Source organism: Mycteria americana, chromosome 2 (genome assembly GCF_035582795.1).
Source record: "Mycteria americana isolate JAX WOST 10 ecotype Jacksonville Zoo and Gardens chromosome 2, USCA_MyAme_1.0, whole genome shotgun sequence".
Taxonomy (NCBI): Eukaryota; Metazoa; Chordata; class Aves; order Ciconiiformes; family Ciconiidae; genus Mycteria; species Mycteria americana.
In genome coordinates this window covers 79,878,783-79,904,630 of record NC_134366.1, presented here as the reverse complement: position 1 = coordinate 79,904,630, position 25,848 = coordinate 79,878,783, and the positions used below count along the sequence as shown (strand labels likewise).

Genomic DNA, 25,848 nt, shown 5'->3' with positions numbered 1-25,848 from the left:
CAGTGGTTTTTATTAGACAAAAAATATTTCTACTTTCTCTTTCACTGGAATTAAAAAAAATGAAACCATTTGCTCAAAATTTCACATTCAGTCTTAGACCACAGTGGGTTTTGACCTCTCTGATGTGTTATAAAAGTTCAAATGATGGAAAGTTTGGAAACAGAGTTATTTTAATTTCTCTTGCCCTGCAATAGCCCAGAATTAAAATTCATTCTGAAACTGTTAAAGACATACCACTTTTTATTATTTCACAAACCTCGGTAGTTAATTTTTTTTGTTGTAACTTGTTTTTTTACAGCATTCACGTAACATAGTATGTGCTGATTCACCCTTCATTACATTTCTCTGTAAGAATAGGGATGTTTAAAACATAAAAATATAAAAGTGATTAAAAAAATCTATATATTTTCTCCAAGCATTAAAATCCTGACTTTTTTCCAGTGCAACCTTTACAATACCTACATAACTGCACGTCCATGTTTCTAGAGCAGATTTCAGACGCTGAATTGAACACCACTTGTTTTTGTGTTATGTCTACCCGCTTGCTAAACTTCCCGTGAGGAAGGCTGCTTAAGCACCTCTGAAGTTAGAAAGTACAGTGATGGTGGATGGGAATCTTCATGCGCAGAGGTGGTCCAAAATGCGTCTAAGACTGTTCTAGAGAGATCAGCCACAGGTCAATGAGACACGCGTTGCCAGCCTCCAAAGATGATCATCCATACAGGAATTTGTGCCAGTTTCAATTACAGCAATTTATGTAAATGTCTGCGCAAACAAGGCCTTAGGTTGTAAACTTGTAGGCCTAATCTCCGCAGATTGTGTGTGCGCGCCATGCAGGCTAAAATCATGGCAGTCTTCCAATGTGAACAACGTGTTTTAAGGGCTGAGCTTGAGATGGACAACTGTTCAGGTTTTTGTTTAATTGGGTGCCTGACCGCAAGAGATACTGAAGTAAAGATGTAAGCTGGCTATAAAGCCACTGAATTTACCAACCGTTCTGCCACTGCAGGTTGGCAGGTATACTGGGGACAGAGATGAAAAGGTTAAAGACACTTTACAATTAATTTATTTTTAATGACTTCCCGTGATTGTTTTTTGGTAAAATAAGCGCCTTGTAGCAGAAGAATCAGAATGCACTTTCTAATGTTTGCTGCTATATTGTGGGGTAAACTATTATATAGCTGTTCTGTCAGTCAGCAACTCCACTTTAACAGAGCTTAATTTATTTTTAAGCGAAATTCATACACAAGGCTCACGTGTAATACTGCACAAAGTTTGGCTGACAAAAATTGAGCCTGCAGAAACCATCACAACAAATGCACGTAAGTTAAAGCTGCAGTTTTGTGTTCTGAATACACGTGTGTCCCTTTTGGTTTTGCAATTTTGGCATTTCCAGGTTCCAGATCACCAGACCTGCAGGTGTTTTACTTGGAGTCCGGAAGGGAAGAGAGTTATTCCTGACATGAAGCACAGCTCATGTCTTTGAGACAGGTCCTGTGTATTCCTGACCTGTATGCCTTTATCCAGTATTTGATAAGAACGGCGCAAAGGAAGTTAATAACGACACCTTACAGGCAAAAGACTGTTTGTGAAAAGAGTTGGTTGAGGGCTTACTGCCACATACCCGGAATTTAGCCTTCCTTTCCAGGCGAATCCCTTTTCAGTCAGGAGATAGGATACCAGGTAAGCTGGTACAAGCCTTTTGCCTACAGGCCAGGACTTGATTTCTTTAAAAAACAGCCTGCGACTTCGGCTTCCATCTCACCAATAACAGCTTTAAAAGGCCTAGTTTTAGTAGCTTTAGAAATAGTGTAAATAATCATTTCCTTAAAGTGTCAACCGGTTCCTCCTGTACCCGTTACGGCACTCCTCGCAAGCAGTTTTGCTTTATTTTTCCTTTTCCATCGAGCTTTCAGGATGGAGTATTTCCAGATATTTTATTTTTATGTCCTGTTGTTATTCGCCACAGGACTCTAAACCGGTGCCGGCTTAAAAGTGAAATCCCCGCGACGCTGAACACCTCTCCATCACTTGTGGAGTCTTCTACATCTTTGAGCTTCCACCGCAGTGAAAGCGAGGGAAAGGACGGTACCTGCAGTGCCATACACAGCGCCCGTGCCGTTTGTAACTACCTCTATTTGCAAACGTCCCAATCTTGCCTTTGATTAGAGACGGCATTTGCACCTCCTGTTCCTACGCTGCCGTTCTGGGTCCTGTTAAATTTCATGTCCTTCAGGTTTCGTCAGCCGGAGGGATGACCGACCCCAGCAAGGGACCCAAACCGCGCAAGGACGAAAGTTTTCCGAGGAAACAAACAAACACAAGCAGAAGCCGACTCCTGCACGGGCAGCAGCGGATTCCTGCCTGCCGCCGCTGTACCTGGTGAGGCGCCGGGCTGGGAGGAGGAGGAGGAGGAGGAGGAGGATGCACAGACATTTCCACGGCCAGCGGAGAGCCCAGATGAATTCCTAAAGCCAGCACCGGCAGCGCGGCACCGCCACCGCCCGCCGCCGGCGGCTCCGGATGCGCTCCAGCCCCGAGCGCCCGCCGCGGCCGGGGACAGCCGCCGCCGGCGGCGGGGGGACACGCACGCCCGCCCGGGAGCGCGGCCGCCGGCCGGCCAGGCCCGGCCCGCCCGGGAGAGCCCCGCGGGCGCGGCCGGCGGGAGGGCGCGGGGCGCCGCGTGGCACCTGGCCGCCCCCCCGCTCCCCCCCCGCCGGCCCGGGGCATTCCGCCGCTGCGCTGCCGGCGGCGGGGCCGGTGCGCGGCGGGCCGGGCGGAGGAGGGGGGAAAGCCGCGCTCGCCCCGCTCCCCGGGCGCCCCTCCCCGCGCCGAGGGCCGACAGAGATGCTATTTGCAACAGGCTGCCGCGGTAGCGCGTCCCCGGGAGAGGAGCCGGAGCGACACGTGATGTGTCTCCTTATCAGGGTGCGCGGGGCAGCGCGGGGGCGGGCAGGGGGCGGGGGCGCCCGCGGAGCGCGGCCGGCGCGGCGGGGTCCCTAACCGTGCCCATCTCTCCCCTCCAGGGAGGCGCGGAGGACGGGAAGTTAGCGCGGAGTTGATGAACTTTGCACATCCACAGAAACGCCATTTTGATTCCTTTTTCCGGAACAAGTTTGCGGCTCCCTCCCGTGCGCGCTCCCCCCGGCGCGCCCCCGCGCCCCCCCGGCGGCCCATCCTCCCGGCATGTCGCGGCGCAAGCAGCCCAGCCCCAGCAAAGTCCGGCGTAAGTACCGCGGGGCTGCCCGGCCGCCGCGCTCCCTCACAAAGGGCAGGAGCGTGCCTTAACTCCGGAGGGATCTCTTTTTTTTTTTTCTTCCTTTCTTTTTCTTAAGGGGGGGGAGAAGGAAAGAGGAGGAAAAATAAACTTCTGGGAGGGGGCAGGCGCGGGGGCGAGGACGTTGCAGCGTGTCGGCTGGTCGTGCGACTTCTTTAAAAAATGAAATGCTTGTTGGGGGGGAGAAAAGTTTCCTTTAAAAAAAAAGAGGAAAAAAAGTTTGGCTGGCAGCGGTGGAGATGATGATGAGTTCGTGCAGCCTCCCTCTTCCCTTCCCCCGCTCCTCCCTCTCCTCTCCTCCCTCCGCGGCTCCTGGGTTTTTTTTTTTCCCTTCCCTGTTGCAGACTTTCTACCAACCAGCGGCACCAGCCGCGGCGTTTTGCCTTCAGGACCTGATGCTCATCCATATTAAACCGTCTGAGCTCAGGAATCCGGCCAGATCATCCCCCCCCTCCTGCTGCAAAGTTTATTTTTAACCAGCCACCGCCACAATTTGGATGGGGCTGCGAGGAAGCAACATCTTCTAGCCCGGCTCGCCCCCGTCTCCCGAGCCCGCAGCCTCTTGCCTTTTAACTTTTCCTTCGGGCTTATTTTCCTGCCGGCGGTGGCGGCGGGTCCCGCGGCGGCCCCTGCCCGCTGTTCCCGGACGGGAGGGCCGCGCCGGAGCTGGGCAGCTGGGATGAAGGCGCCCCTTCTTCGCAGGTAGAGCCGGCTTGCGCCGCGCATCTCTCCGCTGACTTTCCGCCCCCCCACCGCCCCGGCGGGGCCGGCCGGCCGTGCCTGCCCTTCCTCGGCACCCCGGTACCCCTCCCCTCTCCTCTCTCCCCCTCTTCTTTATTTTACTTTATTTTCTCCCCTTTCCTCCTCTTTCTCCACCCCCCCACCCCCCCCGGGAGGGACGTGCGTGTCCTTTCCCCTCCCGGCCTGCGCGGCGGCAGGGGGGAGCCTGGCCCGGGGGGGGTGGTAGGGCCGCTGCCCCCCGCGGGTGTCCCGTCCCCCCCCGCTGTCTTTGTGCGGTGCCAGGGACACATCCCTGCGCGGCGGGGCCAGCGGCGGGCAGGGACGCCCGGGCGGCGTCACCACTACAGGAAGGAGCCGGGCAGCATCCGAGGCGGGGGGGGGGTGGGTGGGGGGGGGGAGAGTCCGGTCCGGGGCCGCCCTCGCCCCCTTCACCCCCCATCTTGGCGGGGAGGGGGGGCGGTGGAGACCCCCCCGCAGCGGCGGTGTTTCGCGTGAAAACAAAGTTTCGGGCCGCGCGGCTGCCGCCCCCCCCGCCGCCGGTGCCCGGTGCGGATGGGAGCCAGCCGCGACTCGTCTCTCAGGCGACTGCGCTCCCCATCGCCGTTGCTACGGGCCGGGACCCCCCCCGGCGACTCCGCGGGGGCCGCCCTGAGGATGCGAGGCAGATCCTCCCGCCCAGTTAATAACGCACGGGGCTGGGGGGCTGCCGCCTCCCCCCCTCCATCCGCCGACGGTGCTGGGGCGCGGGGGGCGCGGGCCGGGCCGGGCGCGGCTGTTGTTGGGCAGAGCAGAGCAGGGCCGGGCCGGGCCGGGCCGGGCCGCGGGGAGCGCGGCGCGCCGAGATGCTGCAACTTTTTTTTTCAGCAGAGGAGGGAGGGCGGTGGATTGAACTTTGTCATGTCGCAGATAAGTTTCCTCTGGCTTCTTCTCCCTGCACTTCTCCCCCGCCTCCCCTCCGCACGCACGCTTGCTTTTTCTTTTTTTTTTCCCCCGCTCTCTTTTTTTTTTATTTTCCCCGTTTCACCTCTCGGCTGCAATATCTTCGCCTGCCCGGCATCCTCGCTGGGTTACACAGGAGGAGAGCGCTTCTCCTGGCTCAGCACATTTCCCTGCGCACCCGCGGAGGCCCGGGCGCCTCCGTGCCCCGCCGCCCTCCCACGGCCGCGCCGGGGTGTCCGGCCCGGAGCTGATGCTCTGGTCCTGCCCGTCGAGGAGCCAGCATCCTGCCCAGGAGCTGCTGAACTGATTTCTGGAGGGAAGAGGGGGGGAAGCGACCATCCAGTTTTAATCCCGACTCCCTCTTTCCCCTGTCTTCTGTTGTAGATAAGATCAAGTGCGGTTAGGTGTTTGAGAAAGTAGTTAGACGTCTAGTTCAGTGTGATTTGGGGGCAGTGGTGTAGGAGAGACAGCAAATGCAGTTGGTGTTTCTTACCGTTCCAACCCCAGACTCCAGCCCTGCGCCTTGGAAGAAAATTTGCTTATTAACACCAGGAGCAGTTGCTAAATAACGCCGTCTTGTCACCCCTGCAGCGCACAGAGGACAGCTGTTACGATGGCTGAAGTTTTTTCGTTGAGGTCTGTCGTTTTGACACAAGCGCTGAGTTTTGTTACCGCAGTTCCTGTTTTCCACAGGGTCAGCGTGCGTGAAAGGGATGCAGTGACTCAGGGTCAGGCCAGCCATATTTGTTTTAGGTTTTAATTTTCTCTTTGAAGACTTAAGGGTATATAGTCTTTTCTTGGTGTGCCTGCATAATGCCGATTAGCCTTAACGGGAGTTGGGTACATCCAGGGAAGAATAGACCCTTTTGTTTGTTAGAAACCCAGAAACAGCATGAATCCATCATCCAATCAATCAGAGTACCAGGGCTCTCCCTCACCTGCCGGCAGGGACACATCCAGCCTCCTCTGTTGCTACTGGGCAGCTGTGCTCGGCCCAGTGCGGCCTCTTTTGCTCCCTCACCTTCCTCCTCCCGGTAGCTGTATTTGGAACTGAATTCGTAGCATGTAGTTGGAAAAACACCGTCCTTTAAGTACAATTGAGTAAACTTTTCTTCTGCTCTAATTTCACAGGCAGCTTCTAGTTGTCAAACTGTTGTTTGTCCATCAGTAGTGACTATTTATGTAGCCACTCTTAGACATTTCTTTTAATAACTAATGACCCTAAAGAATATATATATATATTTTTGGCTTGGTATTAAGACAGAATACAACAGGGTGTTTGCTGGCTGGGTTTTGTTTGTTTGTTTATATGTTTTTTCACCCAGACCTGGGTGTTTGAAACTTTATTTGCTTGCAGATTTCAGTGTAGTGACACATGTTATTCTGACTCAGCTCACCCAGGTTGTGCACCCATTCTTAAGTCTTTATAACATTCACTGACCTTCTGACCGAATGGCTTTTGTTTTTGATTCTGAGGGTCAGGAGATTCTTAACGTTTCAAAACGGGGAAAGACGAATGTCTTCATTATCTGTTAGCAATATCTAGAATCTCCTTTGGTACCAAAGGCAAGTGCAGCATTTCCCAAGGCATACAAACATTGACTTCTGTAGTGCTTTTCTCAATCCTTAAGGATTTTATCACTTTGCCTGTGTTGAAGTCACACTGCAGTCGTAACAGTAGCTTGACTTTAGCCTGTGAAAGTTTCTTCTTAAGCAGAAATAGTTTGGATTGCTCTCAGTTGGATTTCTCATTTAAATAGAAACTGTTCGTGTACTTACATTGTATAGATTAAAAACATATAGATAAATCCCTTTGGTTATATTCATTATCCCTTGTAAAAGTAGGTGGTGCTTAGAAGGTCATAGGATAAGTGTTGCTAAGCAGCTAAACAGAAGGATGCTAAAATTAACCTGAGTGTTTTTGTAAGGGATTCACTTTTTAAGTTGCAATAATTTTTTTATTGACTTAAAATACATTTTTTTTATAATAAAACACCTGAAAAAAATACTTAGATGCATGAATAAAGCTTTCCGGGGGACTGTCGAGTGTTCACGTTATCTACATACAGGCGTAATTCCACCCTCCCCCAGTATGCCTAAATTTTACCAGCATTGGGCCCTCGATTTGTGCCCTTTGCAAATGTCCTTCCAGAGTTATCTGTTGCTCCAAGAGCATCTGATGTATGTTGGATAGCAGCCTGTAGGGACAGTCTTGCAAAGGTTCCCCAGGAACAGGCAGAAAACAAGTAAATCCTGTTAGTCTGAAACCTATGCATGTGCAGAAAAAGCCCCTTTTAACTTTTTGATGAATGGTGCCTAAGTTTGGAAATCTGTGTTTTAGGTGTACACTCTTAAAACATGTGAAATCATGTCTTCTTTCAGCGCAATAAAGGTTGTTTTAAAATGAGCGTATTATTGGACCATGTTACTGGACCAGTTTGAGACGGCTGCCTTGATGATGTGGTAGCTTCTTTCTTGGGAGATAATTGTAGAGGAGGATGGTAGCGCTGCTTTCGGTTCTCCTGAAGGTAGTGAGAATGCCTGTTGCTCTGTGTCTTTTTCTTTCACCTCCTTCCTGAATTCAAGCAAGACGGTCAGTCATGGGATTACAGCTTTAAAATACTCTTTTTCAAGAGTATTCTGCAGCTTGGAAAGGGGCCAGGAACTGCTCCCTGTTCTTTTGAGTACAGTTTCATCGTGGATGGAGTGCTCAGGTACCCTGCAGCTTTGCTGGAAAGTGTCTCGAGGAGCAGATGTAAACTTTGAGGGTGAGAAGGAATTGCCTTCTGAGACCATGCAACAGCTCGTTTCTTATTTTGGGGTGGGAGATCTGACTTGCCAAGTTGTTGTTCAGCAGTTAAAGCAGATTTTCTTTGGGGAGGCGTATAAGGAATCCTTTCTCTGTATGTGCTGGGTTTTTTTGGCTTGTGTTTTTTTTTTGCTATCCTACATAAACCAGCACCTATGGGAGCTGCAGCCCCCCCCCCCCCCCCCGCCCTATTTAGAAGCATCTTTATAGGCAGGGATTTCAAAGGCAGGACTTGGGTATCTTTTGAAATGCCACTCTCTGGTGATACACTGAAAAGTTAGCTATTTGTGTGGAGCCAGGAAGGGCTTGAAACTTGCAGAGCTTTGCCAGGCCAGGTTTGGTTATCAGCGTTTGATTACAAATGAAAATAGGTGAGGTTGGCTGAGGTGGGAAGTGCTGGCTCTGTTCTGGGGTACTTCTGAACAGGAATTTCAGGAGCATTGACTCTTTGTTCTTCTTCGGTGCAAGAAATCTGATGATGGCTTATCTTTCATGTCTGGCAGTCATGATGTTTTTCCCACCTGAAGGTGTTCCCTCCACCCCACCCTGTTTTAAATAGCAACATTTGAGGGCCAGTGACTTAGAAGAGTGCGGGCTTCCGAGGCAGCAGTACCTGAGCATCTCACTTCCCTTCCCTCAGCGTTTTACTCAGAGCAGGGTGACAAAACTTATTTAGAGCTTGTGCTAATGCTTTATTATGAAATGTTCAAAGTACAAATAATTGCCAGCTAGGGCATATGCTGTGGACTCCTGTTGTGTTCGTGTTGTGCTGGAAAAGGGTCAGAACAAGGAAAAGGGCCTGGATAAAAGGGAGAAGAGCCAGTGGGATCCTTGGCTCGTGGCTGTGCCGGTGTTAAACCTGTTAGAGCAGCCTCCTGCAGTCAGAAAGGAATTGTCCTGATGTAACTGAGCAGGGCCTGGACCTGTGCTTCCTTTAGAAACAGCACAGGCCTTCTGGTGTATCCTGCTTTTTTTTTTTTTTTTTTTTTTATACTGGCTTTCAGCTTCCAGGTTGGCCAGCCTAGCAATCAATAAAGGTGGTTGCCTTTGAATAGGTGCTTTACACAAAAGAAGTAGTTGATGGGTGGAGACTGTTTATTCAGAGTGATTCAACTAAGTAAGGCTAAGAGAATCTGAATACCTCTTTAAAGATGTAGAGAAAGGCAGCTGTTTTAACAACAGGATTCACCTGCAGAGTCCCAGCCATCCCCAGAGGTGCTACAGCAAGGGAAAAGAAAAGCTGTCAGAATCCCCCAGGGCGTTGTTAGGCTCCTGAACTAAAATAGGTATTCCGGGGACCATTAGAGAGGGAGGCATTGATTACCTTCCCCGTCTCCTTTGCCCATCTTCCCGTAGAAGCATGTGGAATGCAACTTTCAAATGCCACGGCTTTCCTGCACCTAACCTTCCTGAGCAAAAATGTTTGGTGTTTAATCTTATTTAATTATTTACTTATTTAATCTCAGGATTTCCAGAGTTCCTTTTCCTTTTGAAGAAGACATCCCCTCATCCCGGTGTCTGAAGTTTCTTTTAAGATCCATTTGCAGGAGGGACATTATTTCTGTAGAGCTCTCAAAAAGTGTGGGAGAGCTGCTTGCACACAATGGCCAAGTGACTTCCCAGGGTAATTTCTGTCAGCTTTGAAAAACTGAATTTTGACTTTTAAGTCACTCTGGGTAAAAAGTACGTTAAGCATCTTGGACATTTTCTGTGCTGATGTGCCCAAGTGACTTGCTAATTTGCTTCTAAAAAGAAAGGTATTTTGTGGTTAATAGTGGAATTGCCAGCCTCTGATACATGTAAGACTTCTCCACTTGTCATCTCCTCATGGATACTTTAACAGGTGTTAGCATGTGCTTTCTTGAAACAGCACAAAGGTATTCATAGGTGTCTTAGGAATGGGTGGCCTGCATCATCTGTCGTTTGAAAAGGGAGGATGATCAGCCGTTGACAAACCTTTTTTTAGTTCATTTAGGTATGTGCTTCCTCTCTGAGGATGAGAGAAGCAAAATGTTCAGGTTGAAGCATAGCTGGCCTTTGCTTTTATTGTGTGTGATTAGCTGGCTTTAACTCGAGCCCTTGTTAGTCCCGTTCCGTACGGCAGGTGATGTCAGTGTTCAGGTGTATCGGTAACTGGGAGTGCTTTGCTCAGAGCGCTTGCATCACAGCAGTAAATTCCATTCCTGTGTTCAGGCCGAACTCCTTCACACCGCTAACGTTACAGCTTGGACAAGGGACAACTGCTTTGGATTTTGCACAATAAGCAGCAGTACTTCTTTGTATTTCCTTTAGGGAGCAACATCACTTCTAATTTGGACCACTCACAGCTTTGGGTAGGGGAAAGAGCCTAGTTTAAGTTCCTCTTTTGGTTACACAAAATGCATTTTCTTCATTAAATTAAGTTCATTATGTCTCATTGCTCTTAGTGTTTTGAGAACACGAGAAGCAGCCAGGACACGAATACCCGTGTGCTGTTCTCCATTCGTGTGTGCATTTTTTTCTGATGGTGATGCAGTTGCCTGTGTATCGAGGACAACAGGTGGCTGTGGCGTCCTGTGCATGTGCTTGCCTGCTTTGTCCCCTCCTTCTCCCCAAAAGCCTTAATGTATCCTGAATTGGTGTTCGCTTGGATAACTTGCAGCACAACTCACGTATTTTGCTGCCTATACATCCTGATGCTTTTGGATAGAAGGAAGGAAAGCTGCAGGAGGAGGCTTGCTTTTTAAGTGAGATACTGAAGGTCCAGGAAGTGGAAGCACGTGCCATAGAAGCCGGTTGTGGAAGAGATGTAGCTGGGTTACTAAGGGCTTCCATTTGTGAGGTTTGACTGTTACTTTCCAGGGGAAGAAGTACGAGTGCAATGACAAGTGCTTCTCTACAGAGATGTAACTTATGCCTGTGTTTAGTTGATTTGGAGGGTATATTTCTTTTGGTCTGTTTTTCTAACAGCTGCAGGTATCATTTGTTCTTCCTCCTTATCAGATGGCCCAGCCAGGTGTCGCGTAGTACTTCTACTACATTTCCAAGTAAGGTTCAAAACTGGTCCTTGGCAGCTTCTGAAACAAGTCTTGGAGGAACTTCCAGCCTTTACAGCCGATAGGTGGCTTTTCTGCTTGGTAAGATCTCCTGGCAGTCTTTGAACTGTCAGGAGCCTGACTGTCCATGTTACAAAAGGGTAAAGAGAGCCATATCACATACCCCCATTTCCCTGGTGTAAAATCGGTTTATTGTTGTAAACTGTGCTTTTCTTTAAATAGCGAATAATTTCTTTTCATATCAGTGCTTTGTGGGAGAAATCTTCTCCATCCTCTCTCTCCATTCCTCCTTTTTGGGAAATGGCAGCATCTTTTTGCTGAGCGTGAAGTGGCTACCACGTTCAACTTAACCAGAGGGTGAATTTCTAGGGGTGAGTGAAATGATCCGTACCTCAGAGTGGATGCCAGCTACCTTGGGAGGAAGCCATGCAGATCATAAACTCTGCAGGAAGGAACTGGTGGATTCTGTAAACTCTGCAGCCCTGCTAACTGCAGTTCAAGCAGTTCCCAATCTCTACTTGCAAAGCTTTTGGAACTTGTAAGCTCTTTAAATCTAGTGACTGGGGATTTTCCATGGTTCCCTTTTTGCTCAAGAAAGAAAAAAGAGATAGAAATAAATGGTGAGGTTACTCTTTGTAAATGCTCAAAAGTCAGCGAACGAAAGTTAAGGTGTTCACAGAACAGTTAAGTGGGCCAAGCTGGACACAGATCGTGCCCCGTTTTGGTTTCTGTTATGTGTTTAATAAATCAATAGATGTGTAAATAGTATGTAGAAGTGGAAAACGTGGCTTCATTCCAATCAACAGCAAAATTCTTTCAGGCTTCACTGGACTAAGATTTTATGTGGGGTATATACAGCTGAAAGCTCTTGAGCATTCATAGCATGAAAGACGCCAGGAAACTTTAAAAAACTGAAACACTAATAGTGTCTTTGTATTTTTCTGGTGCTTGAAATTCCTACAGGTGTAGTTACAAAGTCAGTGCATCTGTTTTGGGAGCTTGTTTGATAAACAGCAAACTAAATTTGTGACATAATAGCCTATTTTGAGTAAATTCTCTTCCATCCTGGTTTTGGGCATCACTCAAACAGTGTGGCCATTGCTGCATCCCTTTTCTAAATCCCACAGGGTGTGCTTTAACTTTCGTGAATGTATATTTGCTCTGGTGAGTGGGAGGAGGACTTGTCCTTCCCAGGCCTGTCCTTCCCTGCAGGAAAAGGGGAATGTAGAGAATTCTCCCTGAGGATGGATCTGGGGCAGAGATGGCCCCTGCGTGTTTGGGGCCAGAGTTTTTATTTACACCATTGCGTAACTCTTAATCTCCATAGGAAAAGATGTGGGTTAGTAGATTTGCAACGCCACAGACTTGCATGTGGCCGTGGTCTGCCTGATAGCCGATGTGTGCTACTATTGCGTAGCAGATGTACTGATGCCTGTCTGGGGTCGTCCTAGGGAGTATTGGGTGACCCCGTGCAGAAGGATCTGCCGTTGCCTGACTTTCGACCTCGTGCATTGGCAGCCTCTCTTGTGCCTGCACTGCCTGAATTGTCTGACTTGCAGTAAATTTTTCCGTTTGTGTGCTCGCTGACTTTTCAAAATGATTGCTAAAAAGTATTTGGGCCAAAAATAATTTACACTGGACAAGAAGATGCCAGCAGCATGTGCAAATTGCACTCTGTAGTTACTGTCCCAGCTAGTAATTCAAACGGAGCTGCACAACCCAGTAGCACAGATGTGGATTAGGAAAGTGCAGACTACCAATTTAAAAATTTCTACTATTTCTGGTAATGAATGTTTATATGAGCTGCCTAGTCCAAAGACCCAAGAAATGAGCTGGTGGTGGTCTTTGTTTAATTCCCAGTATACAGATGCCAAGTGTTACGCTTTGATTTCCTACACTGTAAACTCTTCGGGGCAGGGATCAGCATTCAATTACCAAGTTTTGAAAAGCCACCTGACACACTGTGGAACTGACCTGCTCGGCACTACCTCAGTATAAATGTTTAATTATAACTATCTTCTTACCCCATAATGGAGCCTTTCCAGATACCAAGGTTGAGGCATGCTGGGAACCTGCGCTGCTACTGCTGAGGTGTCTGCTTATAAACAGAGAGCTTTGCTTGCAAGGCAGAGTTTGGGCAGCTCTCATAAATGCGTAGTTTGCACATGAGGGACAAAGATTCTTTTTTTTTTTTCTAGGCAGTATAGGCGCAAGTATATACACATGTTCAGGGGTCTGCGTCTGGTTGTTTGGTTTAGAAGCAAATACACTCCTAGCTTTAATACATGTTTTAAAGCATCACAGTCAGACCACGTCCTTCTCTCTCCCTTTTGCTTTAGCTCTGTATGTAAAAGTGACAAATGTCAAGGTTCTGAAGTTGAGAAATTAGAAGAAGAAACTGGGAATAGAAAGATGTCACCCCCTCAATACATCACCTTTCCAAGACTGAAATGAAGTGTGATTGCTGGCTCTTGCCGTTCACAAAGTAATCTAATTCTCTTGCCTTGAGTGACTTGTGTTGCAGCTTTAAACTGAATTCTTAAGTCATCCCAACAGTGATGTATGTATCATTTGTTATGTTTATACAACATGAAGGCATATAGAGTAATGGAAACATCTAGAAATTAGACCTCCAGAGAAGACTCCCATTTTAATCAGGTTACTTACTTGGATTAAACCAACCCAAATTTAAAACATGTGGGCTCATGTACTAAACTAGTTGCATTTTCAGCACTCCAGGGGTCCGTCTGGGAGTTTATCGGTGTGTTGTTGTAGTCTGTTCCAGCCAGCTTTGTAGGAGCAGTTTGGTGTTACTAAGGTTGGAATAAGCTGATGTCAGATTTTTGTCCACAGTGCATAGCAAGCAGAGGTCAAACACTTGTACAGCCGGTGATACTATGACTTGTTAAGAATGTACGCAGCAGGTCGCTTTTCAAAACATCTTTTGAAAAGCAGCCTGTGAGAGCAGTGCCATGTAGAAGAGACATGCATCTTCCTCTGGCATCAGCAAATGGATGCATCCTATCACATTGGACTGCTGAGCATGTTTAGTCATGTTACTGTAATAAGCTCTGGGAACAGGAATGGGTTCTGCCCTGTTGCGCTTCGGGAAGATTTGAATGAATTTGACTGGTTTGTTCCAGGGAAACTCGTGTTTGTATCTGCTGCTTTTGTGCTCGGTACAGAGAAGGGAGTCAAGTTTGTTTCTTGGCTGAAGGGGGGTTTCTTCGCAGTTTAGGATTGCTAACATTACTGTACTTGAATTCTTATTCCTTAGAAGAGGTAAAATTGGGAAACTCGTTAAGTGACTTCCAGAATCGTCAGTGTTCCTGGTGCTGATAGTGTACAGATCTGCTTGGTTTTGAGACTACTCTTTGCCCAGATAAACCGAGTATTAGGGACCCTTCTCTAGCTTCCAGCCGTAGCCTTCAGGCATCCCTATTTCTCCTGGCCCGGTGAATCATCCTAGAACATATGCAGATGTAAATTTTAAATGTGCTGTGGTGGGGGTTACCGTCTTTATCCTTTTCTTTTTGTCTTAACACAGCTTAGCCTGATGGCTCTCAAGGTATTTTTTAAATTTGCTGATGTGTGTGTGTGCGTTGGAGGCTAGTCTAGATCACGCCAAGCACTGATCCTGCAGACACTTTAAACACATATATAATTCTATATAAGTAGGTTGTTCCATTTAAGTCAAAATACTGGCATGGGCGAAGTTAGGGGAAGTGTTTCAGGACTGGGGCCTGCGTTTAACTTTCAGAAAAAGTATTCCTGACACAAGCCAGAATCTTTAACCCGTGTGAGCTGCAGCTCCAAACTCACCTCACTGACTTCAGTTTCTGACCTATTTGAGAAGGTATTGCCCAGCCCGAGGAAATGTCACAGGTCTTGTGGCCTGAGAAGAGTTGGCTTTGAAGAGAGATGGGAAGAAATGTGGCTGTGAACCCAAACTCTTTCAATATACGGTGTCTGCAAGAGTTAAAACGAAAGCACTCCAGCAGCTCATGTGCTCTCTGTGTGTGCATACTTTCCTAATCTTGACATGGGGTCTGAGCTGCAGGCTCCGAGGGCTTGCGTGAAGTTGGCTTGGCTGTCACCTTTTCGCTCCCCGGATCTGGCTGCGGCTCAGCGCGGGGACGCTCCCCGCCGCTGGGATTACCGGTTGCAGATAGCCAGCTGCCTAAAACCTGCCCCCGTGGGGCTGGCTGGGCCAAAAGGTGCCCTGGCACACCTCGCCTGCCCTCGCACTGCTTCCTGCCCTTGCAGGGAGCCGTAGAGGGAAGAAAAAGTGCTGCGGTGGCCTCTTTCCTGTGCCTGGAAGATGTCTTGCACCCGCCTTGCGCTCTCGGGTTGGTCTCGGTGAGCTTTCTGCTGCTCTGCTATCATCATTTGGCTGGAGAACAGCTGCCTCCAAGGATGGGTCTGCTTCAAAACAGGGGAACAGCTGTATGGAGCGGGGCCTGCGGGCTCGTCTCTGATGCTGGCGGGCTGTCCCTGCGTGTGGGGAGAGGGAGGACAGAGCACGCGTTTTTCTCCTCTAGGTGACAAAGTCCTAAGGGCGACTTGGGCCTTGGCTATCCGGGAAGAAAAATTACAGTTCCTTCAACCCACAGCACGCTGTCAAAAATTGCTGAGCGTTTCTGACCAGAGGCTGGAAATGAAAGCTGCCTTTTTTTTTTTTTTCGCTTAGGTTTCCTTGGAAAGGCTGCCAGTGGCCACCTCGCCCCACCCTGCAGACGTGTGGGTGGGAGTGGGGGTAGCCGGCAGGAGGGAACATCACCAAAAAGGCAGAGCGACTTGGCTCTTGGCCACGCACAGGAGCAGGAACAGCTGCCTAGATGGCCCCCGGAGCCTCACTGATGTCAGCATAACCAGCGCTCCTTAAAACACGGCACCGTGTGGGGGGGGTGAGGGGGAGCCGGGCTGGGAGCAGGTTTAGGGGGGTAAGCAGTACGTAAAACAACCTCCACGATTCTTCTTATTTCCCCCTCTTCAAAACAGACCTCTGCTTTCTATAGGAATGGGAAGGTTTGGGATGAGTGAGTGAGAGTTATGAGAAATTTGTAAAAGTAGAACAAGTTACCAAAAGCAAGGAGCAGAAAGAATACGCATTGTAAAATTTGTGTGTGTCTGCGGTGTGTCTGTTTGCTTGTTTTTTTTCCTTTTAAGAGAAGCGTGGCTAGGAACAGTTCAGGGCTGTTGGATAAATCTGTCAGTGCCGTTCCCTTCTCTCTCCCCTATGTTGTCTCTGAGAACCTGTCACACTGTGACAGATCATACTGTCAAACATCATACTGTGTTTGAAAAGTGCCTGGCTTGCCTTGGGATGCCGTATGAAATACGGCAGGATGTGGCATCCTGCAGGGAGCATGTCATGTGCGCTCACTTGGCCCCCTGCGCTTGCTTGAGCAGAGGAAGGGAATGCACATCAGAAGAGCACAGCTGTTCACAGCTCCCTTCCACTCCCCTGTGTTGTTCCAGAGAGATGGTACTTTGCATTACCATGAGGTTTACCGAAGCTGTCTTTCCTCATATGTTGATACTGTGGGTCCCTGATGGTGAGAGCCTCTGCGTGGTTAAGGGCGGTGGGGCTGTCTGTCTGGCCTCCAAGACATGGGATGCACAGTGCAAAATTACCCGTGATAGGTACTGAACTGAAGGAATGCGAGTTCCTCTTGGGCCTGAGATGAATTCTTCCAATTTAATGGCTAATACAGTAGTTTCCGAAAGTCGCAAGAGACTCTGACGTGTAGCTGGAAGTGCTGAGGGAAGAGGATACCAGCTTTTCCAGAACTGTGCAGCTCAATCACAGAACGAGGTTGGACTGGACATGAAACTGGATTCCAGGGTGACGTGGTGATTGCAGCCTCTGCCGGCTTTGCTTCTTCCCACAGCTGGGGAGTTGATTTTCCCAGTAGGCCTGTGCCAGCATAGTCCTGCTGCTAGTCTTGTGGTGTTACCCCAACACAGAAGTCGTGCTTGAATTGCTTGCAAGTGGTATGCAGTGCACAAATCTAGGCGATGGGTAAGCCAGCCTATCCGGGCTTCTTGCAAAGCTGAATTTGCAAAATGCTGTCTCCATCAAGGCCAGTGTAATAATAAGTTGCAGAGAATCCGTCTTGAAAAACAAACAGCGTAACACAGGCCTTTGGGGAGGAGGGTGTTGTGCTCTTTTATAAGGCTCTTTCTTTTTGTTAGCTCAGGTTAACTTTATGAGTTGGATTAACATTTCCCCTGTATCATTCCAGAATTCTTGTAGTAATTAGCAAAAATGATACAGGGTCACAGCAGTTGTATGGGACCGAGTAAGCATCTATTCACATTCTTTTCAATTGGGACAGTGGCATGAAGAATTTATTTACGGAAGGTCACAGAGGGAGACAGTAACGGGGAGAAAAAGAACCCAAATGCTCTAAATCCAGTCCTGTGTCTTCACCTTTATATCATGCTTCCTGTCTAGGCAGATGAACCCACCCACATAAAAACCTTGGTTCACAAACAGATGACATTCAAGTACTACCAGCATTGTAAAATATGGCTAGGGCTAATATATTTGCTCTGACTTTCATCTTGAGTGCCTGGTAGAACACCTGTAAGTATTTACATTTTAACATGAGCTTTTGTGCTTGTGAAAGCAGACAGTTTGACAGCAATGACCTCTCGCACAAAAGCCTGAATAAGTGATGAACTTCCAACAAATCCATGACCTGAACTCTGCTGGATGCATATTGAAGGAGACAAGTTAATATGGCCTGTGGCAGTACCAACAAGAGGCCTGGCTCTGTGCTGGACTCTTCTGCTGGAGGTGGTCTGCAGACGAGCCTCTAACCACAGTCCCTGCCCAAAGGCTGGGAAGTAAGTGTGCCTGTACTCACTGCCTAGGTGAGGGCCTCAGGCAAACGTTTGCTGCAGAAAGGACTTCAGTTTTTCCTGCTGCTCTGCTCTGACCCTGGTGAAGGGCTTGGTTTGTGTTGCAGAGAAGGCAGAAGGGTGGACGTGTCTCTTCCCTCCCAAGCAGTGCACTTCAGAGTTCACCGTGCTTAAATTGAATTGAGTGGTAGTTAAAACTTCAATTATGGGCAGCTCTGGAGTTGGACGTGTCTCTGCTGCAAGCGTGGTGACCGCTGGCCGTCAGACAGGGAAGACAGCCGTGGTATGGTAACCTCTGAAATCACCCTGACCTGAATCATGCTGAAGCTGTGGCTCCGGCGACGTTTCTCCAGGACTGCCCTGTCCTGGAATGAACAGTTCCTGGTACTTCCTTCTTGAGTGAAACTTGGGTTCAGAGCAGGGAATGCCTCTTCAAGCTGACAGAAATGCCTCCGGATCTGTGGCAGAAGGTTTTTTCATCCTGTGGAGTAAGTCATGCTGCATTTTTCACCTGCAAAACTGAAAACTAGAGGGAGTCCTACTTGTGTCTAATACCAAGTCAGACCAAAAGGCCATCTAGCCCAGGATGCTGATTGATGTGGATTTATCAAAACAGAGTATGGCAGAAGGGCACCTATTAATGATGCTTTCCTAGTATAGTCTTCCAGCACTGTGCAGCTTCTGGAATCTCTTGAGCCAGAAGGGTTTTATATATGTTCAGTATTTAGGTTCAAGATTCCTTTTTCCTGAGCTTGTCCAGCGGCTTTTTGAACCTGTACAGACACTCGGCACGTTGTGGTGGTGAGTTTTACAGTTTAACTACATGCTTTGTTGGAGGGGAGGTGAAAAACCAACCTTCTAAACCTGCCATTTGATGCTTCTACTTGATACCATTTAGGACTTGTACTATGGGAAATAGTAATCATTCACTACCTGCCTTCTCCACACCTTTCAGGATTTTGTGGACCTCAGTTGTATCACCTCTGCGGCCTTCTTCCCAGGTTGGAGTCCCAGTCTGAGTATCGGTTATTATGCAGAAGCTATTCCGTGCTTTTGATTATGTTGTTCACCGAACGCTTGTTAAAGCTACAGTTTGCCTTGTTAACATCTATCACAGGAACATGCCAGAAGTACTTTATTTGCCTACATATTTATTGCTGTAAGACATATACTTGGACAGGCTTAAAGATTTCCAGGTGCTGCCAGGATTCTCCAGCAGCTTTTTTGGGAAACTTCCTCAGTGTTGGCAGGTTACAGGCAGAAGATGCTGATCGGTGAGGGTGTTAGCAGGTCTGGCTCAGTTACTTCCATCCTGATTGCTTGAGAACTGCTTTTTTAAACCGTGCTTTGCTCGCTGCTTTCCTTCCCAAACACACTACTGGTTTCTAAGAGCAGTGTCCCTGTATCCCTCTACTTAGTATTTCCCCCCCGCCCCACAGATGGCAGCCTGAAGCACGCCCTGCGTATCTACAACCTTAGTGAACGCAACTTATCCAGAGACAAGGGGCATTTGTCCTTGCCGGCTCTGGGGGTATTTCTTTAAGCTCCACCCAAACCAAGTGATACTACCCACAAAAAAGTTTGCCGGCTTTCCAATGCTAGCTTACTTATTTGAGATGATAACTAGGATTCACCCATCTGTTTGGTCTTGGCAGGTATCAGGGGACTTGTTTTGAGCTCTCTCAAGTAAAATGTTTATTGATGTAATTCTATTCTGTCCCCATCCGTTTTTTTTGGTGGTCTGCCAGCCCACTTGTCCACCTGTAGGGCTACTCCATGTTGCTGGACTTGGAGATTTTAATTTTTGCAACCAAAAGAATTTTGCTTCAGTACTAACCATACCACTAGTATTTACTTACGTGAGATTGCTCCCAGGGTGCTTTACAAATTCATGCCTACAATGCTACTGAAATGCAGCCACTTCTGAAGTGGAGAGTGAGAAAGGAGAGGTTTAGATCAGGTCATGCTAACCCCTTTCTTTCTCTGTGTAAAGTGTTGCGCATTCTTCAGTACTGACATAGCCTAAAAAGGAACCTTGGCTTTTAAAGCCCTACCTTAACCTGCCTACCAAATGATGCATGCTACTTGATTTGTGTTGAGCTGATGAAAAACTTCATTCCCGCTTGCCAGAACTGGGAACTTACTTGCAAGTAATATGAAGGGTGACGCTAGCGATTTGAAGCCTTTTGGTAAAGAAAACCTTTCACAATGAGAACTCAGCTTTATCTAGGTTACTTATTCCCTTTATTAAGCCTCTCGGGATTGATGAAATATGGTGGTCTTAGGAGAAACAAGCCCTGTTCATCGTGTAGTACTGATTTATAATTATAATCTTTCAATGTTGCTGTGTATAAAACCATTCTAATAAGCTATTCAGCACTTAGTGCTGGGCTCTGTGGGCTCTGTGAATTATATGGTGTTTGGAAGTAGCAAGCATATCTGTTTGGAGAAAGGAGGCAGGGGGCTGTCCTTTTAAACTACCAAGTTGTGGTTGTAGTTCTGATGGTTGAATTCAGAGGTTGTCTTGTATTGGTCTGCTGCTGCTCTATGCATTTAGTATCCTAAATTTAAATTTAGTATCCTAAAGGCCTTGTGGGACCAAGGAGTGGAGTCCTAGCATGGCATATGCTTTGCAGGTGTCTCTCTGCTCTTGGGTGTTAGATCAGGAAAATCTAAAAGCTAAAATCATCGTGTATGTGTAAGCAGGAGGGTATGTTTATGTTGCTTTAATTAGAAGTATTTTCTTAACTGCCTTTTTTCTTAGGGTACATATCATAAATATTAAAGATCTTAAATATCTTAAAGGTAGGCCGTAAAGTGCTAGGCCAAGATGCTGATAAGGACTTTTTGTATTTGTCCCTCTGTCTTCTGAAAGTTCAGTTTCGGCTGGATCAGTTCTCTGATCTGACTTGCTATGCAGCTGATTTAGTTGTGCTGGCACAAGGAGGCAGTGGAGAAGACATAGCAGAGGAGGACAGGACTTCTGACTGCAATGCAGATAGAGCAGATTTTAAAAGCCCATGCAACCATCATTAAAAAGACTGGTGCTCAAACTATCAAAACCATTCTGTCTTTGTAGTGAAGCAGGGGCCAGGAGGAGAAGTGGAAGAACCAAGTGGAATGCCTTTTTGCCAGTTTATCTTTGCAGGGGACTTGAATCAACCTTGGATGAAACAGGAGGCATTGCTTGCTAGGATGGATCCTGGAATCCAGTGCAGTGGTGTTGCTGGGTTGATTAATTCCTGCACACAGAGCCTAATCCAAGCTCTGCTCCATGGTGGGGGGTCATTAGCAATGTCTGTTATATCTGTCCTTGTATATGGGAACTGCATCTGCTGTGTTGCTGGGCTTAGGATCTTTGCTGGCTTGGAGTTGTGATGTTGAAAAACCAGCACAACTGTTTTGATGGTTTTTTTTTTTTGAAGATGCTTCATTTTTAACTTGTATATTCTTATCTGCATTCTGGCTTCCCAGCTTTGTTGAAGGTAAGAGTGAGCATCCACTCCATGGCTACTATCAGTTCATGGGTATCTCTGTACCATGATGCCAGTAACTATAAGAGTGGCAGGCTTATGTTAATAGACTCACTTTCCCCTGCCCCCCCTTTTGCTTTTTCCACTTGCCCCTGTCTTTCAGGTGCATTGTGGTGTTTGCCTTCAAAGGTTGTATTTAACACCACTTGTATTTAATGCTCTTCCCCCCCACCACTTCAGGGCAAGTATTCTTCCAGGTATGTGACTACAAACAATGCAAAAGGAAAAATCTCAATGGCGATCTGTGCACGATGTTTGTTATCTCTTTGAAGTTGCCTTTTTCTTAAGGGTCTTTTGATATTTAGATATTTCCTCCCAGCTTTCCCCTTTCTGGTGTGTCTTTGCCTGGGTAACTAAAAAAATTCATAGTGATGTTGAATTAGTGACCTCAGAATGGTTTCCTTGGCAACCTAAATGTGCATTTGACATCATAGGATGAAGAAGGAGTTTATAATCTACAGCAAAACCAGCTTAAGGAGGGGGTTTTGGTTTTGTTTTTCATAATTTGTTTACCCCCTCACCTCTAGCAGTTCATTCCTGTTGTACTGTAACTCACCTTGTCTTCAGAGATGCTCATACAAGGGTTTGTGGGGTTTTTCTGTAAGCCGTATCTCTAAAACGATCTGGGTAGCCAGTTCTCTTTCATTTTTTTCTGTCTTTCAACAGTCACAGCCCACAAACTTTTGTTTTGGTCACTAAAGGGGAAGCAAACCGTAGTCTTTTCCCGACATGGGAATAAGCAGCTGGAGGAAGGGAGCTTCTGGAGAGGTATTGACCCAGTGCAAGCGGCACAAAACTACATGCTGTTTGCATCAAGCGGCTTGAGAGTTTCAGCTGTGAAGCTAGTCTCATCTTCCCACCTTACTACACATTCACTGTCTGCTCTCTTGGTGCAAATCTCTTCATTGCATTAGCTGTGCAGAAATTCTGTTGCTTCGGTACATTGCGTCTCCTTTAGCTGTTCTTTCTGCTCCCAAATTAATTTCCATCTTAAGAGAGTATCTTTCTTAATTACGCTTGATATTGTGTAAGGAGATCATGTTTCATCATGTAAAATTGTGGTCCAGGTTTTGTTCTGGCTGAGCTGGTACAAATCTGGTGCAACTTTGCCAGTGTCAGCGCAGCGTCTTTTGTGGAAGAAGTCAGTTTGTGTAGCCAGGAGCAGAGTTACCAATCACAGTTACCAATACCAGCTTAAAGAAAATAATAGTGAAGATGGATGTAGGGTTTATTGGAATGCCCAGACTTCTGTTATAAGATACGGAACTAAACATATGCTAAAGGGCAAGTAAGTACAGTAACTGCAACAGCACATTTCCAAGAAAATTGTCTTGTTGCAAAGGAACATGGACTGTGAAGGGGCTTTATGGCATCTGCACACTTGATGCAGGCTCTATCAGTGGTTATCATCAGTTACAATAGCCCATTTGTTTTTACATTTCTGAAGTTATTTTTTATAACTGTTTGGGGGAGTAGCATGTAAAACAGGGCAGCATGTAGAAATCTAAAACTCCAGCCAAAAGACACCTCCTTTTTGTGTCTACGTGTTGCAGCTGTCTATCTCTTGGCAGCAGGCAGCCTGTGTAGAATGTGAGGTTTTAGCGCTGAGGCGTGGAAGAGTGAATTAAGGAGTTCTGAACTTAAAACATTCTTCTTTTCTAGGGAATTTCAGTCCTCACCATTGCTTGGTTATTTGGAGACTATTTGTAGGGTTGATTTTTTTCTTTCAGTAACTCCTTACATTCACGATATGATAAACTCAGACAGGTCACTAACTCTTCAATTTTCTCAGTTACTCTACAGTTAAGTAATCAGATGAATTGGAGTCAGTCGCATGGATACCCAGCTGGGAGGAAATACAAAAAAGAGCATCCGTGTATTTTTTTACGGGGAGGAGAGGAGGAAAGGGGAGATTTCAGTTTTTCACTGTGAAATAGACTTTTGTATGTAAGCCAAATAAATAACATTTTGTTTTAGGGATGTCAGCACAGGACATGTTGTTTCTGCGTAAACTATGGATAGCATCATAGCACCTAGGGCATAGTTACACCTTTTAATCTCTCCTTGTTACACCTGGAAAGGCAGAGCATTTTGCGAAATGAGCCAGTGTAGCAGCTTCCCTCCAACAACCCGACACTATGAGTATTTGCATTTTGGAGTAAGTAGATGCACACTTTTGTACCATGCAAGCAAACTGACAAAGGAAAGGTGTAACAACACATTGTGAGGCTTGCCATTAAAACCTATGTTTTTAAAAATACGTCATGTGTTCAGTTACACAGGTGTTGTCAGAATAGAGGGTGGAAACGGCGTCCTTGGTGCTCCAAGAAACAGGGCTGGGGTGGTGACCTCCGTCTCCCTCGCAGACTAAATCCTTGCCTTTTGCCCAGGCTTTTCATTATTCCAGCCTGGCCTGGGATACGGTTTTCCTTTCAGCGGAGACATTTGTACTGCTGTAGTTGTTGCATCTGCACTGGGCAGGCGGAGAAAGCCGGCACGGGCAGTTTCGTACGCCGGTACTACTGCTGCCTTGCTGGCGAGGGCTGGGCTTCTCCGACTGAAAGAAGTATGGTTAAAGTCGTTCAGCTTTTGTGTGCGTGGATGAAGCCTGACTTTTCACTCCGTAAAAAACGCTAAACCTTTCGGAAACACGTGTAAGTTTTAGCGTGCAAAGGCCGTGTGGTGCTTCAGCAGGTTTCGGTGCTGGTTTTTTTTTTTTTTTTTGGTTCATAACTTTTGCACAGCTTTTAAGCCCTTGCTCTTCAGGAGGCTGGTATTAAAAGGAGTGGAAATCATCCCGGGGAGAGGAAAAGGACAAGCTAACCTTGGCACCTGGGGCCTGGCTATTATGTTGCACTTCCTCTGCGGGGCGGCGCGGGGCGCGGGGCCGGCCGGAGCGATGTTCTCACAGCAAATGGAGGAAGTTGCTCTAGCAGAAGCGCTGCTGCTGGATCTCCTCTCGCCTGGGGGATGGGGCACGGTGGTGAAAGAGGGTTACACAAAGCATCGGGGGGGGGGGGGGGAGGGGGAAAAAAAAAAAAAAAGAACAACTCCGAACAACCCCGATCCCTCAGCTATGTGCAAAGCTCGACAAACTTTTCGGAAAACGGAATACTTTGGGGAGGCCGGGAGGGGTTGGGGAGCAGAGATTGTTTCCTTGGCGGCTGCTGGCGGCGGGGAAGGTACCACGGGAAGGAGCCGGGGAAGGATGGAGGGGGGCGGCCGCTCCTCTCCCTGGTTGCTGACTAAACAGTTATGTCAGCTGGCAGTCGGCACGGCCTGGGGATTTGCGATATAGCTCCTGGAGGGTGGGGGTGGCTGCGCGGGGGGAAGGGAGGGGAAGGGCTGGCCCTGCCGCAGCAACTGCTGCTCCTGCCTCTCCGTCGTGCTCGGGGTAGGGAGGCCCGGCCGTGGGTGCGCTGGGCTGCGGCGGGACCCCGGGAAGCCTCGGCGGCGATGCCCGAGCGAAGGGGACGCGCGTGCATCCGCCGCCCTTGGTTGCGTCAATGTCGGTGCGGTGCCTCGAACAGCAGCCCCAGCCCGCTGGAAGGCTGCGCTGTGCGGGAGAGCGTTCCCGTCCGACTGGTACCCGTGCCTTCCTCTCCCTCGGAGTCTGGGCCTTTCGGAGCACGTGCCTCTGCCAAAATAGTTGGGGCCCATTGCTGGGGCGCGAGGAGCGTGCTCCCGTCCGAACCTGGTGCTGCTTGCAGACGCTCGGGGAGAGGGCAGCCCTACGGGGCAGAGCTGCCTGCTTGTCCCTCTGCCGGGCTCGGGCCGGAGCTCACGGTGACGGTGCGAAGTGCAGAGGCAGCAGCAGCAGCGAGGCTTGACCGACGTGCTGCCTGCTGGTCTGCTGCAGGTAGAGAACTCCCCGTCTAAGCACAGCCCGGCGCTGTTAGAAAGTAGACAGTGAATTCTGGCTGCTGTTCAAGTTTAATGTTTCCTTTCTTGGCCTTGAAGGCAGATGGAGCCCAGGGTAGCCCTTACACAGAGCAGGAGGTATTTATAATGATTCTTTCAGGTCGGTAATGTTCAAATCCTATTTTTCTGTTCTTCTTGTTTTGTTTTCCATAAATCGTGTGCTGTAAAGTTGGAACAGCCTTGGAACAGCTGCAGCTTTTCACCCATGTGCTTCCCTCCCCTCCACCCCCCATTACGAGTAAGTGAAGGATGGGTTGCATGTGAATCACCTCTGTACCTATTTCACTTCTTCTGTCCCAGTAGTGAAAGACAGAGAAGGACCCTGTCCTGACAGGCAAAAAGGGTGTGTGTCTCAATTGTTTGAGGTCAACTGAGTTAGCTGAACACAATTAAAGAAAAAAAAAACCACCTCTCTTGATGCTCCTTAAGGTACAGCCTACCATGTCCGAAGCGATGTTTGTGGCTGTGCGAGACCAGTTAATGCATTAACCTGCATCTTAATGAACATTAAGATAGATTTTTAGTAATGTTAATCTGACTCAACAGAGCTACCATGGTTGTAGTCGTGAGTGAACCTGTCTGGCCCACATGGACAAGCTTGCTGGAGGCTTTAGTTAGCAGGACAGTACCAGTCAGTGTTTCTAATGGTCTAATTAAGATGATTTGCCTTTTTTTTTTTTTTTTGCCAAAGACGAGTGCACTATGAAAGGTGAGTGAGGGCTG

The 25,848-nt window shown here is 47.9% G+C and overlaps 1 protein-coding gene and 1 long non-coding RNA gene across 9 annotated transcripts in view; one reads left to right on the top strand and one right to left on the bottom strand.

Annotated features, from left to right (window-relative positions):
* Nucleotides 1–1,819: 1,819 nt before the first annotated feature.
* On the bottom strand, nucleotides 1,820–3,982 carry LOC142405831 (uncharacterized). Its single transcript, XR_012774354.1, has 2 exons — nucleotides 3,844–3,982; nucleotides 1,820–3,471 (listed from the first exon to the last, which is right to left on the bottom strand). It is a non-coding gene; the product is annotated as an uncharacterized LOC142405831 (long non-coding RNA).
* Nucleotides 2,701–25,848, top strand: part of RREB1 (ras responsive element binding protein 1) — a 127,113-nt gene continuing 103,965 nt past the window's right edge. For 4 of the 8 annotated variants that reach the window (XM_075493878.1, XM_075493884.1, XM_075493880.1 and 1 more), the window contains exon 1: nucleotides 2,942–3,226. In XM_075493878.1, the coding sequence (XP_075349993.1) occupies nucleotides 3,187–3,226 (40 nt within the window). In that variant the 5' untranslated portion in view covers nucleotides 2,942–3,186. The other 4 variants (XM_075493879.1, XM_075493886.1, XM_075493881.1 and 1 more) reach the window with 4 other exon arrangements.